This window comes from Halictus rubicundus, chromosome 12 (genome assembly GCF_050948215.1).
Source record: "Halictus rubicundus isolate RS-2024b chromosome 12, iyHalRubi1_principal, whole genome shotgun sequence".
Lineage (NCBI taxonomy): Eukaryota > Metazoa > Arthropoda > Insecta > Hymenoptera > Halictidae > Halictus > Halictus rubicundus.
The window spans coordinates 12,243,389-12,261,317 of NC_135160.1; the positions used below are offsets into that span (position 1 = coordinate 12,243,389).

Here is a 17,929-nt window from a genome sequence, read left to right on the forward strand (position 1 = left end):
ATATCAATTACGGAAACGTCGATACGGGAATCCATCCTGGAACCGTTTCAAAACCGATATGGAGCCGAAAAAGTGACTGGAACGGATAACAGCTGGAAATTTCACATATTCGTGACAGTTATGCGAAATAATGGCTCTTCACAACCGGACTGCGGATTTTTATGGAAATTAAGAATCGTGTGCCTGGTACAGGTGCTACATAGACATTTATTTCTCGATTCAAATAGATGTACATGTATCGCTTTCATTTAAATTTTGGAATTACAGCACGTAGTTCAATGAATTTAATTAAAAAAAAAAAAACAATTGGAAAATTACCAGTTGTATGGCTTGGTAAATAAATATAAAAAAAAATTTATATCCGGATAGATAGTATTACTAAAATAACAAATAATTTGCAAACAAATAAATGCATTAGCACTTTTAAAATTAATGAAATGAATAACGCATAACATAGTAAAGATAAAAATATACAGAAATTGAAATTAAATAAACAAATTTGTAATGAAAAAACAGACTGTTCACCTAGTTCTAGTAAACTAAACAATTTAATTAAGTGATTAAACGAGCGAAGTCAGAAATTATTATAATTTTAACAATTCGTGGAATTATGAAAAATAAATATGACCACTGGGGCATGCCAATGAACCACCAATAGTATTTCTAATTCTTTAAAAGTTTCCACTGCATAAAACTCCAATTTCACTGCATAAAATCCGCAGTCCATTTCAAGAGTCTCGATCGACGTTACTATAACAGTTTTTCGAGCCGCGCGTGAACGTCATAACAGTATAAGTTTACGATCTTTCTGCCGGTACGCGTATCACGTCGATCGCTTGAAAAAAGAAGTCGACGCATCGCGTTTTATTTATCGTCGGTCATTATCGAGACTTAAAAAACGATATCGACGATCGCGTCGAAGATCATTGTGCCCGAAGTGCCACGCGCTAGTCGAGGCACCGATGATCAAGATTTATAGGAAACCGATAAAAGCGTTCGCGGTTCTCGACGCGTCGCGTCGTTCACTTTCGCAATACGATTCGGACGAAGATTAAACATTTTCGTTTCGTCGGAGGATACCGCGCTTGATCGCAGTATCGCGTTTGAATTTCAAGCATTCCGGATTCGACGCATGAACCGGGATATTCAGGCCGGCATTCAATCTGGTTTAATGCCTCTTCCGCTCTCTTTATATGTGCATATCGCGGACCGCGCATCCGCACGCGTTTATATGCATATGCGAGCGCCATTTACGGAATCGTCGACGAACGCGATGCTGCGAATCGGCGCGTATTCGAGCGCGCGTGGGTGTTCCAAGGCGACTGAGTAGAAACGCGGGACCACGGAAGCTGCTCAGGTTGTTAATAAGGCCGGGGGTGCTCAAATACAAATATCCCGTGACCCCTTTCCATCGTCATCGCGAGACCTTCACGTAAGAAAACGTTTTAGTACGTTCGCTACCATCGCCATAGACGTGCGACGTTTACAGTTTACTTGAGGATGTTTAAATTAATTTTACATATTAGCTTGGCAAGAAAGTAATTTCGATAATTTTAGGTGAAATAAAATCCAAGTTTTTTTAATCAAAGCAATGAATTTTAATCAATAAAAGATTTTCCATTTTGTTCTATGATCTTTTGCCATCTTTCTGGTAGCTTCATAATTACGCGCTCGTGAAACTTCTGATCCTTTTCGATGAGAAACTGATCCAAGTGCGATTTCAGACCATCATCATTAGCGAAAGTTTTACCATTCAAAGAGTTTTGTAAACTTCGGAATAAATGATAATCTGGTGGTGCAATGTCAGGGCTATATGGTGGATGTGACATCATTTACCAACCAAGCTCCAATAACTTTTCACGTGTTACCAAAGATGTGTGTGGCCTAGCGTTATCATGGTGGAACACGATTCCTTTGCGATTTGCCAATTCTGGCCGTTTTTCTTTGATTGCTATGTCCAGTTTTGTTAGTTGTCGACAATAAACATCTGAATTAATGGTTTGGTTCCTTGGGAGAAGCTCAAAATACACAATACCTTTGTAATCCCACCAAACTGACAACGTGATCTTCTTTTGGTGCAATTCAGCTTTCGGCGTGGTTTGGGCTGATTCATCACGCTTGGACCATGATCGTTTTCGAGTTGTGTTATTGCAAACAACCCATTTCTCATCACCAGCGATGATTCGCTTCGGAAAAGGGTCGATTTCATTTCGTTTGAGATGCATATCGCACATGTCGATGCTTTGCGTTAAGTGAATTTCTTTCAATTCGTGTGGAACCCAAATATCGAGCTTCTTAACGATTCCGAGACTTTTTAAACGATATTCTATAGTTGTATGCGAGACATTTAACCTGTCTGCAATCTCTCGGACAGTTATATGATGATCCGATTCAATAATGGCTTTCATTTGGTCATCGTCAACTTCGGATGGTCGACCAGAACGTTGGTCGTCTTCAAGTGAGAAATTTCCAGAACGGAATTTTCTAAACCAATTCTGGCACGTGCGTTCTGTTAAGCAATCCACACCATACACTTCACATATATCTTTGTGAGCCTCGGCAGCTTTTTTACCTCTACGGAAATAAAAAATCAATATGTGCCAATAATGTTCGTTTTTGCACTCCATGTTCAAATTGACACAGAACTGACAATTTTCATCAAAATTACGTGTAATTTGCTTCGAAAGTAACCTAAAAGATGCAGTTATGAAATGTCAGAAGGAAAACGAACGCAACGTTAACAGAAATCAATCGAACAAAACATAAAGCCATCTATTAGTGAAAACCGAAATTGCTTTCTTGCCAACCTAATACTTTTCTGTCTCAGCACACAGCAATAGTCCTCGACTTTCTTCCGGTAAGGTGTTTTAGCATTTCGCAAGGCCGCGTTAAGGGTGCTGCCTCGCGTAAACGCCGAAAGATCGAACGATTTTCATGAATTCTTCCCGAAGTTACAATCATTTAACGTGAACGATCCCCAATATTTCTCTGCATACAAAATCTTCGTCTACTTTTCCGAAAAGTTTCATATTCTACACACGGTAACCGGTGCTGTTACAATTCCATGGAATCTGGAGATTCTATCATTTTAGGACTACCCGAACATTGACCATTTCCTAGCAGCCCTTTATGCGAACTCGAGTTCGGCAAAGGTAACGAACTGGCACTCTCGGGAACAGTGTTCCTAGGCGCAGGAGGTTCGCATAAAGGTGGATCTTCGTGGCGGAACGTCGACAGACGAGGACGAGAAAACGTCGCCGTGTTTAAAACTCACCTAAACGATGAACGGGACTGAAACGAACGAGGCTCAGCGCCCCGTGATCCAGATCGCAGTTTCTCCTCCTGGCTCGTTCCCTCGCCAGCTTCGCTCGCCTCCTCAGACAACAGATCACCATGAGCGCCAGCAAAGGGAATCCCAGGATGCACGAGACTATCGGTATGATGATGCTCTCTGGAGTGACTGGAAAATGTAAAACAGCATGATTTCGTTCCGATTTCACGCACCGTACGGAAGGAATTGGTTTTCGCAACATGCAGGTACACCGGCGCGGTTGAGTTTCACGGGTGCCAATTACGTTTCACCGGGTCCCGAATATCGGCGAATAACTTAACGTGCCAGCAGGTGCACGCTTTCCCGGCTCGATATGTTGCATCGATCAGCTACGTAGGGAAATGCGGCGTACAGCTCCCGTAAAATGGCCTTGTTACCAGTCGAACGTACTGGATTCCTCAGAAGCACACTTCACTATCGTTTTTAAACTCGTGGCATCCTTATCGAAGCCCCTTCTTCATCGGTATCAGCGTTTCTTCCGGTAAACTGCCTTTGCGAGGACATTTTCAAACGTAACGCCATTTTTTAAAGGCCTCTACATTCTGGAAACTCTCGTATAATGTGATCAAAGCACTGATCTTAACGCTAGGTTTACGGAGTACCAACCCTTAACGGACCTATGCCGTCATATAAGCGGCATGGCAGTTTTACTTACCAATGATTACCAAAATGATTTTATTATGACTCTTATTGTTGTCATTTTTATTCTACTCTTGATATAAAAATGTTTCACAGTTTCTCTTCGTATGAAATATAGCTTGGACCTGGTGGGAAGCAAACTTGAAATACTTCCGTTAAGGGCTAAAAGTGAGTATTTTACATTACTTTATGAAAATAAGAAGAACGTGTCTATCCGAGTGTCTGTTAGCCATTTTGTAAATAATACATACCCAAAGAAATAAATTTGTTAATAACAGATTTTACTAATAATTATTACTATACACTAGCAAAAAAAAAAAATTCACAATCTCAACAATCGTAAATTAAACAATGTAGAATATGGCAAAATTACCGGTTCCGTAAAACTAGTGTTAACCTCTTATATAATTTTATTTAGGCACAACTATTTTTACTAAGCTTGAACAGCAATTTTTACTACAAGCTATCAAATAAACCAATCGAGATCCTCGAGGCGTGAGAACGTTACAAAAATTATTGTTACGTTCAACTTTGTCTTTTCCATTCTTGTGTTATTAAACCTTTGCACTCGGCGCTGTTTTCGATCTAAAACTAAATTTTTCTTCCGTCTTACAATATTTTCATTTTATTCATACGAAACTGATCCGATTTCTACATATAACATTGAAATGTTTAGTAATCTATTAACCCTTTGCACTCGGCGCTAGTTTCAATCTAAAACTAAATTTTTCTTCCGTCTTACAATATTTTCATATTATTCATACGAAACTGATCCGATTTTTACATATAATATTTAAATGTTTAGTAATCTATTAAATTAAACTAATCAATTTCTAGTGGTGCTTCAGAGTCACCACTCGAGTGCAAACGGTTAAATACAAATTTTGTAATGTAACAAATATTTTGTAATATTTTTTCTAATTTCTTTGAAACAATGCCACAAGAATTTCTAGTGGTGCTTCAGAGTCACCACTCGAGTGCAAACGGTTAAATACGTTGTTTCGGTTTTGCGTGGCTGTTATTATTTGTTACATCGGCGTGGCACTGTTAATTTGCTCACCTGTTGGATACACTAAAATCGTCGGTCTCTTCGACTGCGGTATAGTCGGCATTGTTGGTCGACCCGCTCTTATCTCGACCGACATGTTCCTCTCGATCTGAAACAGAATTGTTCCGCCGTGTGACCTGGGTTGCACGCGTTGAATCGCGATTAAGATATTCCGCAATCGAGTCACGCGCCTTTCCGGCTCCGTTCGAAAAATATCTGCCTCGACGCTGCTGGGCAGCTTTATGCAAAAAGCATGGCGTCGTTCGCTAGTCAGCGCGATTCAACGCTCCGCGGAATAAAGCTCGCAGCCTCTGGCGTTTCCCGATTTTCTAATTTTCCTCTTTCCAACGGCCTAATACCGCGGCCGGCACCGTGCCAGAGTCGCAAACATCAACACCGAATTCCAATCTTCTCCTTTGACAATTTTTCACGGCCCTAATTAACAGCTGGCTTCTTCGTTAGCTCTCTGACGGACGGTCTTTGCCTGTTTTTTTCTCAAAAGGATCCGATGGGATTAACCATCGCCCTTCGTATCTTGTAAAAATGTTCATTTTTCATTATTTTCTGTCCCAACTGTAGGTTGATTTATTGTTTGAAAATGAAGTGTGAAACGACCGTATTTTAACACGATGGCTGCCATGTCACCCATACGTGGGCGACGGAATTATTTGTCCAGGTTTTGAAATGAATTTTTACGTTAATATATTCATTGCGCCAAATTTGATTAGGATCTGTAAAATTCAAGTAAGCTGGAGGACTACTCAATATCACACATTTAATTTTTATTTCGCTAAAAAACTTAACTTGATTTTATGGAATTTTTTTGAGGTTTCTAGTTTGGCGGTCAAAGTGTTAATTTTGTCTCGTACAATCTATTTGATCATTAGATTTTATGACTGGAAAAATTGCCCGAGTTATTTGCAAAAAACGGGATTTAAATACAAATGTATTCCTTCCCTTAATAATTTGTACATGTCGGAAATAATGAAAGAATTCATATTTGTCCCGAATGCATAAAATTCGCATTCTAATTATGACAAAAAATGAGCAGATTTAAAGCAGATAAAGCTGACAATTTGAAGCAGCAGACAGACTAAAAGAATTTAAGATCGCCAATGTGCTAGATTTATACATACTACATTCATACTATTTTCGAAGAAGGATTTAAAAAATTGTTTAACCCTCGCGCCAAACGCTCTCCAACCGTTTTACTAAAAAAATTGTCTTCTCCGAGGCTCTCGCGCCAAGGTCTTCGATTTAAAAGTTTTAACGTATCGCAAATTTACAAGCGCAGAACGAAAGTGAGCAGAAACTGGTACGGGCAAACATGATCCCGGAGTGGTGCACTTTTTCCGGTGGCAGGGGCAGGGCCTAAGAATAGCCCTTTGTCTCCCGAGGAAAAAAAAGTCGTGTGATAGCGGAGCGTGTAGTTCAATATTGACACGCGAGAATTGACCTTTCACCTGCTCGAGACGAAAACGCTATTTGTTCCCGGTCCTTTGTCTTCGCAACCCCAGGTTTCCACCAGTTTTCCCCACCCCTGCCCCCCCTCCACCGCCTCCGGAAAGCAATAACGTTAGACGGGTGGTGGCGTCGTCGTCCCGGTGTGAATATCGGGAACGAGTGAAAACGGAATTTTCGAGTCGAGTGCCAGAATTTCCTCGCTCCTGAATTCTTTCTAAGAGGGGTCATCGCGGGAGGACTTCATTTCACATCGCCCCTCGCGATCACTATACTCGTGGGGAGCGCACAAGTCCGCCGTAGGTTCGAACAAAATATTTTCAAGAACCGTTCCAACAGGATTAAACTTTATATTCTTCACTGCTGTGCACGTCGTTCTATTGGACGCCCATTCATTTGTGCCTTCAATGTACCAATTTTGGGATATTTTACATTAATTCTGTTCTTATTAGGGGTACCCATAAGTAATCAATTATTTGCAAAGAATTTGTTTTGCCTTTGGTTCTGTACCGATCGTTCAAGAGGAAACACGTATTCTTTCTGAGCGATTTCATTAATGCTCAGAATTCGAAACGAAAGGAGCCAAGACTCCGTCATTCACGATAAGGTAGAGTGACTACGTTACCGACGAAATTACTCGTACCAATTCGTAATTATTTCGTACTTATACGAGAATATTTTTCGCTGGGAAAGGGCTCATTCGAAAGAGCAAGGTTCAATTTAGCGAGCGCTGGTCAGAAGCTGCCGAGATCATGCAGATAGTTGGTAATGTTAGGGGTACCCATAAGTAATCAATTATTTGCAAAGAATTTGTTTTTCCTTTAGTTATGTACCGATCGTTCAACAGGAAACACGTGTTCCTTTACAGTTTTCGGTAAAACAGCCTGTATTCAAAATATTGTAATAATTTCGTTTACAACCCTGTAATAAAATGGCGGCGTCCGTACCTTCCGAGGATCATATTTGTAATTGCACACTTTTTCATTTTCATGCAGGATTTGGTAACAACAAAGAAAATTTGCGATGTTTATGGAGATGTATCGAAGGTCAACAAGTGTCAACGTTGGTCCAGAAGGTTTGCTGCTGGTCTTTATGATCTCTCCGACAGGTCTCGAAGTGGACGACCAGTTGAATTTGATGATGACACCCTAAAATCTCCAGTGGAAGCTGATCCTAAAATTAACACTTTTACTGCCAAACTAGAAACCTCAAAAATTCCATAAAATCAAAGTAAGTTATTTAATGAAATAAAAATTGAAAAAATTAAATGTATGATATTCAGTAGTCATCCAACCTTCTTACATTTTACAGACCTCAACCAAATTTGGTAGAATGAATATATTAACGTAAAAATTCATTATAAAACCTGGACAAATCATTCCGTTACCTACATTTGGGTGACATGGCAGTCAACGTGTTAAGTATACAAGAATTATGGAGAAGCCTTGGGTCCACATGGTCAACTATACAAAGGCACCTACACGAAATGGGAAAGGCATATGGGTACCGCATCAATTATCTGAGACCAACGAGAATATTCGTCGATCAATTTGCACTTGATTGCTATCCAGATTTCGTAGAGATCCATTTCTTAGCAGAATCGTTACCGGAGATGAAAAATGGATTCTTTGTGATAACATAAAGCGTTCGAAGCAATGGCTTTCTGCAAATCAAACCGCAATATCAACCCCTAAACCTAGCTTATCACTTGGAAAGGTGTTACTGTGCATTTGGTGGGACTTTCGTGGCGTAATTCACTTTGAGTTGTTGAAACCTGGAGAAACAGTTACTGCTCAGTTGTATTGTCAGCAATTACAACGGCTGCATTCAGAACTATTGACAAAGCGGGCATCTTTAGTCCACGGAAAAGGTGTGATACTGCAAATTGACAATGCCCGGCCCCATGCAGCGAAACTCACTCAGGAAAAAATCAAAGAATTGCAATGGGAAGTTTTACCGCACCCCCGTACTCACCGGATATTGCTCCCTCTGATCTTTTCAGATCTCTGGAGCATTATTTAAGAAATAAAACACTCTGTAGAAGATGCAAGGAGGCACCTTGAGTCATATTTTGCTTCAAACCCTGGATTTCTATGAGAGGGAGATTGAAAATTTGCTGGAAAGATGGCAAACTGCCCTTGACAATGACGGAGATTATATAATAAATTAAGAAATAAAAACTTGAATTTACTACAAAATTTGTTTTAGATTTCAAAATAATTGATTACTTATGGAGCCCCCGTAATAGTTCCGAGTTCGAAGGGTTGATTTCGATCTCGTGCGCGTTTTAGAAAGTAGAATATTTTCGTTCTTTAACGAGATAATGAATTTTGCTGAACATCGCCTTGTGTAAATCGTCCCAGATGCGCGTCCTTGCTCGAAAAAGCTCGGTCGCGTTCACGAGCCCCCCAGAGAGCCTCGGCCCTGATATAGTGATGCAGAAGTCGTCTCTTAAAGTCATAAAAAGGACGGCTTCGAAACAGCAAGCAGTTATCCGTATTCGGGGCAGCGCGACCTCTAGCTTTTCCTCTTTTGTTAAGCGGCGGCGCCGCGAGTTTATTAACCATTGAACGATGGAAATAGCTCGACCCGTTTTTCCGATCAAATCTGCCGCGCGTACATGTTCCCATTGCGCGCGGTCGTCCCTCCGATTCCATTCGACAAAAAGCCGAGAATTGAAAAATGCAATTAACGATGCCCGTCGAAACTCGAGGCACGGGGACTTCAGCGCTGGAAGTCGGCCAAAGACTTCTTCCTCCTCGGAGCTTTAAAGCACGTTTCGCGCTTCGTGCTTTGCTCGAGGATGTCGTAAAAGTTCCAAACCGTTCCACGAGTCTTCAAACATGACTTTTCCCGCATCCGTCGTGGCTCGAGTAATTAATTAAAACTCCGCGGTAATTGCTCCCGGTGTTTAACGCGATCGCTCTTTTCACTTAACACGTTCGTTATCATAATTTCCTCGAAATATTGAAATTCTCGTTCGCGTAATACTATGATAATTTAGCAGGGGAAACTCGTGGATTTTCCGACTATTATTCCGTGTTCGATAATTCTGAAAAGGATCGTGCGTAAATTCGTTGCACCGGTTTCGTGTAGATTTTACACGAAGAAAATGAAATTCATTTTGTGAATGCACAGCACGACGTTCGGAGAATTTAATTTGCCCGTGGCAATTTTTGATTTTCTGTTGGTAGGAAAATTAAGAAAATTGTTCTCAGTGTGAGCTTGATAATGGAGCGACCAAAATCAGATCGAGAATTTGTAAACGTGCAAAATTTCTGACTCCTCGTCGCGTTCCCGATCGGAAGTGACGCGGGAATGGAAAAATGCAATTATTGGATGCAGTTGGATGCCGAGGCTCTTGTATTCAGGCGCATCAGCCTTGGAAATCGTCCAAAGACCTCTTCCTCTTCTCCTCGGCGCGGATCTTCGGTCCCCGGATCATCGTAAACATTCGAAACCGTTTCAAACCAGATTCCCGGTTTCGGCTCGCCTTTCGTCCGCAAACTAGGTCGTCCAATTTTCCGTGAAATGCTATATCCCGGCGTATTAAAACCGAGTATTCCAACCCGGGATCGCTAAAACCCGCGCCTACGTCGCGGAGCGGATAGAAGAGGCGGCTCGGAACGCTATTTCCGGAAGCGGAAAGTCGAGTTCGTCGCGCGTTATCGATCTTTCGGGAACCACGAACTTTTCGCCATGTGTTTCGCTATGCATCGGCGGGATGACGAGGCCCTGTGCAGGCGAAACTGCATGTCCCTTTAAGTCTCGCGTAATCGGAAGCGGAGTGCGTCCTTTGCGCCATGAAGTACATCTTTGTAATAATTTATGTGTTGCGTTGAGTCGTGACACGAGCACGTTAGGGTATATTCACTGTATTCTATCATTTATTAACGAGTTATTCAACCAGTTGTACAATTTAAGATGAAGCATAGAATTCGAATTAGTTGTACGATTTCATATAATGTACAGAATTCTATTCAACCAGTTGTACAATTTAACATGAAGTGTAGAATTCGAATTAGTTGTACAATTTCATATAATGTACAGAGTTCTATTCAACCAGTTGTACAATTTAATATGAAGCATAGAATTCGAATTAGTTGTACAATTTCATATAATGTACAGAATTCTATTCAACCAGTTGTACAGTTTAAGATGAAGCATAGAATTCGAATTAGTTGTACAATTTCATATAATGTACAGAATTCTTTTCAACCAGTTGTACAGTTTAAGATGAAGCATAGAATTCGAATTAGTTGTACAATTTCATATAATGTACAGAGTTCTATTCAACCAGTTGTACAATTTAACATGAATCATAGAATTCGTATTAGTTGTACAATTTCATATAATGTACAGAATTCTATTCAACCAGTTGTACAAATTAATATGAAGTGTAGAATTCGAATTAGTTGTACAATTTCATATAATGTACAGAATTCTATTCAACCAGTTGTACAAATTAATATGAAGTGTAGAATTCGAATTAGTTGTACAATTTCATATAATGTACAGAATTCTATTCAACCAGTTGTACAATTTAACATGAATCATAGAATTCGTATTAGTTGTACAATTTCATATAATGTACAGAGTTCTATTCAACCAATTGTACAATTTAACACGAAGCACAGAACTCGACTGAATTAGTTGTACAATTTCATATAATGTACAGAACTCTATTCGACCAGTTGCATAACTTCTGACTGCAAGTGTATTTGAATATTTGATACAGCAATATTCATAAATTCATACAATGTCCTCACAGTTTTGTATTTCACCTGTGTAGATTTTCGCCATGAATGCACAAAATCCTCCGTCTACTAATGACCAATGGCTTTCGTTCAGAATTTGAGGATCAACATTTTGAAAATTTGTTATAGTTACGAAGAAATTACAAACTTTCTCGCAGTACAAGTATGACTCGCTCTACTTCTCTTTAAATATCTCCTAGTGCGCGGACAAAAAAAAGTATCCTACGAAAATTCTTGGTCATTTCACGTACAATAGGATCCCATAATAGAAAACATAGGTTTCCATTTGAAAAAAAACAAAGTTGACCTTGAAAACGCCACCCAAATAGAAAACCGATACTGCCTCCCTCTTTGCCCCTCGAATTCCTTGGACACGTGCTTCACACTGTTTTAATATCTTTCATGCTTTTCGAGGTATTCGGCTGGAACCATCTGGGACATGAGATCAGCGATTCAGGCATGGATGATTTATCATTGCGAAGGATTACAGGAGATCTGAAAGTGCTTCAGCCGCCACTAGGAGCCCATAATACGAGACAGACCCCATGTTTCGGAATGAGTAGGGTATACAGGGACCGCAGACAAGGTTGTCCAGGGTGAACAGCTTGGATAAATGGCAGCGCCGCCATTTAATCAGATCACGGAGCCCAGTTCATCAACGACGACCTCCTGCTTGACATTTGCCGTCACTCACGCGGGTTTATATGTTATTCTAGATGCTTCACGAATTTGCGACTGGGAAACTTTACGTGCTTGCAAGCTCGGAGAGTTAGATTCGGTCCATGTTACCAGCGTATCGAGGACACGTAGATCGCGAAATTCGCGTGGGTGTTCGCAGAGGCTGCGAATTAACCGGCAGACGCGTTTCCGGGGCTGCAAAGAGCGTTCCATTTGGGGGTCGCGCAACAACCTGGAAACGCACACACCGGCCCGCTGGTTTTGAAACACGAGGCTCCGCTGCGGCTGTGTTGCCGTTACCGTTGCCGTTTCTGTTTCTGTTGGCGAATTCCCAGACCGTATGCACGCGTATGCACGCGTGTGCACGTGTGCAACCGGAGGCGTTTCTCTGCCGCTGTCGATTCGCGAAACGTGCACGGCCTGTACGAGCAATTACCGAGCAATTCCGCAGTCGATGTTTGAACGCCGGAATGGAAATCGAAAACCGAAAATTTAACGGTGCTTGACTTTCGTTCGCACCAAGGCCACCATGATCGCGCGGCGATACTCTTTCCGAGCCATTTTCTCCGCATTTCACTCCGGCGAAAGATCGAGATTATAGTTACACTGCGGATGTTATGCATTTATCAGAGAAATTAACAGAAGAAATTCCAAACTGAGAAAACAATTTTCTCACATTCAGCAAATACTTATTTTTCATACAGAACTACAGTAACGAGCAAAACTGAGTTTACACTATTTGAAGCAACTTTTTAAAAATTAGATCAAATGACTTGAATTTTATTGAGATGTTAGAAGGATTAGTTTGTTAGACGAGGTGTAAATAATTTTTCAGATTCAATATCGGTGAAATTTTCAGCATAAATATCATTTATTCAAGCGAATCAAACACATTTTTTAAATTTTCAATACAGGCTCGGATAAAACAGCTAAAAAAACCAACTTTTACTATTTCTTTTGCGACTCCGACCAATTCAAACTTTTTTCAAAAATTTTGTACACCTCGTCTAATAAACTAATCCTTCTAACTTCTCGATAAAATTCAAGTCATTTGATCTAATTTTTAAAAAGTTGTGTTGCTTCAAATGGTGTAGACTCAGTTTTGCTCGTTACTGTATATTTATGATAGCAAGACAGTATGCGTGTACGATTGAGAAAGACCAGTAGGACTGCTTCTTTTTCTAGAATAATGCAATCGGTACGTGCCGCGATAGTGTTTCTTGATTCTATTCGGGCCGCGGGCGGATCGCGGATAGCATAAACGGACTCTAAATCGGGCAGGCTCGAAAGTTCGTCTTTGACCTTTCAGCCAGACCGGCCGGGAGGGGAACGAAACTCGTTAGGATCACGTAAGTTGCGATTTCACGTGGTGGCTCGGTCGGAAAGGCCTCGATCGATGTTTCAGATAGCCTGGGAGCGGCCGAACAGTCTCGAACGGCCTCGAACGAACACCTTTTAATCGCCCTTCGCGCGTCCTTCTCGCCCGAGGCCATAATTCCTATCCGTTCGTTCGGACCGCTTTGATTTGCCACAGTCGCGTGTAATTACGCTCCGGGCCACCGTGAAACCATCCGCCGAAAGTCTTTCGACGATCACTATCGACGAAGATCCGACCGGCAGATTGTATTTAGTTGACCCAGCGACCACTGGGCGATTAACCCTGAGTCGCGAATGCGAATTTTAACGCGACCCTTGTTCTTTCGCGCCGCGTTTTTGCGTCGCAATGAGCGCCAGGAGAATTTGCGGGAACTGGACCGCAACCGTTGCGAGGTTAAATGTTTATTGACTGTAAAAACTAGACTCTGTTCTCTTGGTTGAAAGAAGGCGCTTGGTTTCTTGTTAGCTTTGAGATTCTGGTGAGCTGCCAAGGCACAAAGCAGTCTAATTGTCCTGCAATGAGTCTGATTACCATTGGCACGAGACACCGATAGGGCTTCTTTATTTTCTCGCATAACTCTTTGGGGCTAGGTGGGTTAAACACTATCCCACCTTTTGCTTAGCTTTTTATGCGTGCTGGGACATATTTTAACCCACCTGGAAAAGTCGAAGTTGCTCATAGTCATACAGTTTAATATTTTATTTCAAGTTTCTCATTCGGTTCGCAATGCTGTGCACCGATGGTAAATAAGTGAAAAAAAAATGTATGCAAATCAAAACGCGTCAGTAAGTTGTGTGTGCCGCAAAATTCTGTGCAACTAGGGCTTTTCTTTAAAATCGTGTGCCTCAAAGAGTTAAAACAGAGTTCAATTTTTCGGACCTCAATTTTTGTGACCTGTGGAATCTTTATACGAGGCAGCAACAAATATACTTAAATCACAGTTGCCTCGACAAGTTGCCATATTGAATCACCGAGTTCCCGGAACAAGTATTTCAGTGGAGGGAAAGTGAAATCGAGGAGGAAATTGTCGACGTCTTCGGTTTCGTAGATTCCTCGAGGTTTCCGGAAGTAAAACGACAGGCAGATTCACCGGCCCTGCTCATTTATCATCGTCTCGAGAAGTTCCAAGCATCAATCGAGGGTTCATCAGGTCGTACACGCCGTAACGAGTTTCAAGTGAAACGAGTCAAGCACTCTCGCGGCGGTAGACCGCGAGCCAAAGGATCACGGTGACGGATCGTTGTACAAATTTTCTCGATCGTGGCAAAACCGAACGACACCGAAATTAATTAGCGTTTCCGGCCGTTGATAGAGTGGGTCTATTATCTTAAAGGAAATTGTTCGACGGAAGATTAATCGAGCTGCTCGCCGCGAACAGAGTTGCCCGAATAACGGGGGTATTATCGAGGGCCGTGGTAAAATCTCGTTAACGCGTTAGGTTTTCAACGTTCAGGGAAGGAGACCATTCTGAAGCGTGCACGAATTAAGTAGTAAAATTTCCAAATTTGTTTCAAAGAGGTTAACTAAGTTAAAAATTTTAATTATATTGAGCTATAAACGCGCAACTTTCAGCTTTGAGTTTTCATTTCTCCGAGTCAAAATGTTGCGAAATGACGGAGTTATACGTTTGTCAATTTGTTAACACTAAACGCACCATTACCGGTCCAATGACCGGTCCTGGATTTTTTATTTGACAATTTTTGAAATTATAAAGACGCTTTCATGAGTAGTGATTCAATAAATATCTTTAGTAGAGCAGGCATTGCAATAAGAACCGCGCAAAGTCTAAATAAATTAAATCTTGTCATTTTTAGAAGGCGACATGTACCTGTTACGTTTATAGCTCGGCACGTTTAGTGTTAATCTTTTCAACACGTTTATGATAATTGGATCGTTATGCAAAATATAAATGTTCCGCGTAGATTTTAATGATCAGGAGCCAAACAGACATTTCTGTGTTCCTTTAGTAATTTTAATAAGTTGGGACTATGTTGATACTGTTTATTTTTTTATCTGTCATTTTTACCATAAATGCATAAAATCCGCAGGCTTATGGTAACGTATTGTCACTGCTGTTTTACGTTTTACTCGCTTTTGTCACGAAACGGGCTCTAATCGCGTCGAACAAAACCGCTCGGGCTCCGTGCGGACTCGGCGGCGTTAATATCCGGGAAATTGAAGGAGAACAACGGGACCTGAGTGACAGGAGCAGTCGTAGGTGTTTACGGTACGTGATGCAAAACAACGCGAAAGGGAATTGCTTAATCCGAGCTCTCTCGCGCGAAAGAAGTCCGACGCGATCGATATCCGACGGCGTGTATCGCGTCGCGTCCCCCGTTGCCACGTCGTCGTCCTCGAGGATTTTTTACCGGTAGCTCGTTAATTAACCGTTTTATTAATCACCGGGTATCGCCAGACCGATTAATTAATCTCTCCCTCTTTCCCACCGACTACCCTTTTAATATCCGCAAAGTCTGCGAAATCCGGCTTCGACAAAATTCGAAACGGGGGACGGATAAAATCTCTATCTTGCTAATAACGTTAATCAACGTCGATATCTTTTTGCGATTATTAACCCTTAACGGTGCGGAAGTGTCTCGAGTTTACTTCCCACCAGGTCCAAGCTATTTTTCACGCGTAGAGAAACTGTGAACTCAACATTTTCGTGGAAAATGAAAGGAAAGGAAGATATTTAAAATTTAAATATTTATATTATCGATTAATTTGATTTTCGCCGCCATATAGGCGGCATTGGACCCACTAAGTAAAAGTGCCATGCCGCTTGTATGGCGGCATTGGTCCGTTAACCAGTTAACTGTGTTTGACGAGTATACTCGTCAAAACAGCTGTAATTCAAACAGCGGTTAATTTTTGCGACTTAGGTACACATTTTTCAAAGAGGTCGCAACAGCTAACCGGTTAAGGGTTAACAAAGTACAGCATTGTAAAATCTACGCCCGCACAGAGTGCCGAGATTTAACCCTTTGCACTCGAGCGGTGACTCCGAAGCACCACTAGAAATTGTTGTGGCTTTACTTCAAAGAAATTACAAAAAACATTACAAAATATTTGTTACATTACAAAGTTTGTATTTAATAGATTACTAAACATTTAGATATTTTATGTGGAAATCGGGTCAGTTTCGTATGAATAAAATGAAAAGATTGTAAAACGGAAGAAAAATTTAGTTTTGAAAATAGCGCCGAGTGCAAAGGGTTAACTCGAATTTTCGGTTAACTGGCTGAATATCGGGAGCCAGGACTACCTAGGGCTAGAGGTAAGGGCCCGAAGAGAATCACGACACCCTAGGGAGCGAAGATCGTCGCGAAGGAAGCTGTCCGTCTCGTTTCCCGACTTTCCTTGAAGGGAAACTCGAACGCGTCACAGGAGGCAGGGTTCGCATGGCAGAAATTCAATAACAGACAACCCCTTCGCAGACGTCGTCGGAGCATTCGTGGGTCTCTTTGCCTGCCGGCTGACGCGAGCAGTTCGTTCTCTTACGAAAGCACGGCAAATTGATCGAAGATCAAGCAGGGGAATCCCTGCCGGGCTCGATAGGAATGCGACAGGGTCAGCGTTCTCTGGCTTCGATCGACGATCGTTCGATAAATCGTGGTTACCCTTTAATCGAGCTCGGTTCAGTCGTTTTGCATTCCGCTCGAGATCGGGGAAAAAGAAAGGAGTGCTCGACGTGTGTGCGATCGTCATATGGAAAATGCTCGTCGCCCGGTGTTCGACGACTCGAAAGTATTCCTCGTAAGGAATCCGGAGCCGACGTTTGCTCAACGAAAGACCACCATTAGCGAGAGGATGGATGGATAGACACGAGAGTTCATCTCGATTATGGTCTCCCGCATCCGCAACCCCCGCGACCCGTTTGCGGGATGTTAGGCGATCAAAGGACACAAGCGCGGATGCGGCTGACGGGACACCGACAAAGAGCGATTTCTCTCTCTCTCTCTCTCTCTCTCTCTCTCTCTCTCTCTTGTTACCTTCCATTCGCAAACACTCTGCGATCGCCGGAGCCCGCACGAGTCATTCGTCGATGAACCGCAACTTTGATGATCGACGAATGATCGTGATGCTTTACTCTTTCATCGCGACAGAGTGCATTAAGAAGGTATTTCGGAATTTTTTCCAGAAAAACTTTTGACTCTATCCCATTGGGATTTTGCACACATATTTACCGACGTTTGAGGTACATGTGTGATTTTTTGAAAGACAAAATTATCAAAATTGTATGAGTTATATATATTTTTGTATACAGTATGGGCTGAACTTTTCAATTGCCCCCCAACTCAACCTATGGCACATTTAACAATTTTTATGAGGAAAACTGTTGAATCTTTCGCATTGGGATTTTGCACACGTATTTACGGATATTTGAAGTACACGTGTGATTTTTTGAAAGACAAAATTATCAAAATTCCATGAGTTATATGTAGGATCGATTTTATCGAGGGTGACGGAAATGAAGAGACGGTTAGGTTATAACAACTAACGATTTAATAAATAACATACGAAATACAACAAACGACGTGACAACGTGCTGCATTCGACCGTTACAACGTATATCCTAAAAAAAACAATCGCCACGCCACGCCGCCGCGATCGCTCATTCCCGCGTGAAACAAAAC

At 41.6% G+C, this 17,929-nt stretch overlaps 1 protein-coding gene across 5 annotated transcripts in view; it reads right to left on the reverse strand.

The window, feature by feature from the left end:
• The window catches only part of LOC143359528 (uncharacterized), a 61,653-nt gene that overhangs the window by 2,873 nt on the left and 40,851 nt on the right, over positions 1 to 17,929 (reverse strand). For all 5 annotated transcript variants that reach the window (XR_013083128.1, XM_076797503.1, XM_076797502.1 and 2 more), the window contains 2 exons: positions 5,031 to 5,127; positions 3,275 to 3,460 (listed from right to left, as the gene is read on the reverse strand). Coding sequence is in view for 4 of the 5 variants with exons in the window: in XM_076797503.1 (XP_076653618.1) it covers positions 3,275 to 3,460; positions 5,031 to 5,115 (271 nt within the window). In the remaining variant the exon portion in view is untranslated. The remainder of the gene's footprint in view (positions 1 to 3,274; positions 3,461 to 5,030; positions 5,128 to 17,929) is intronic.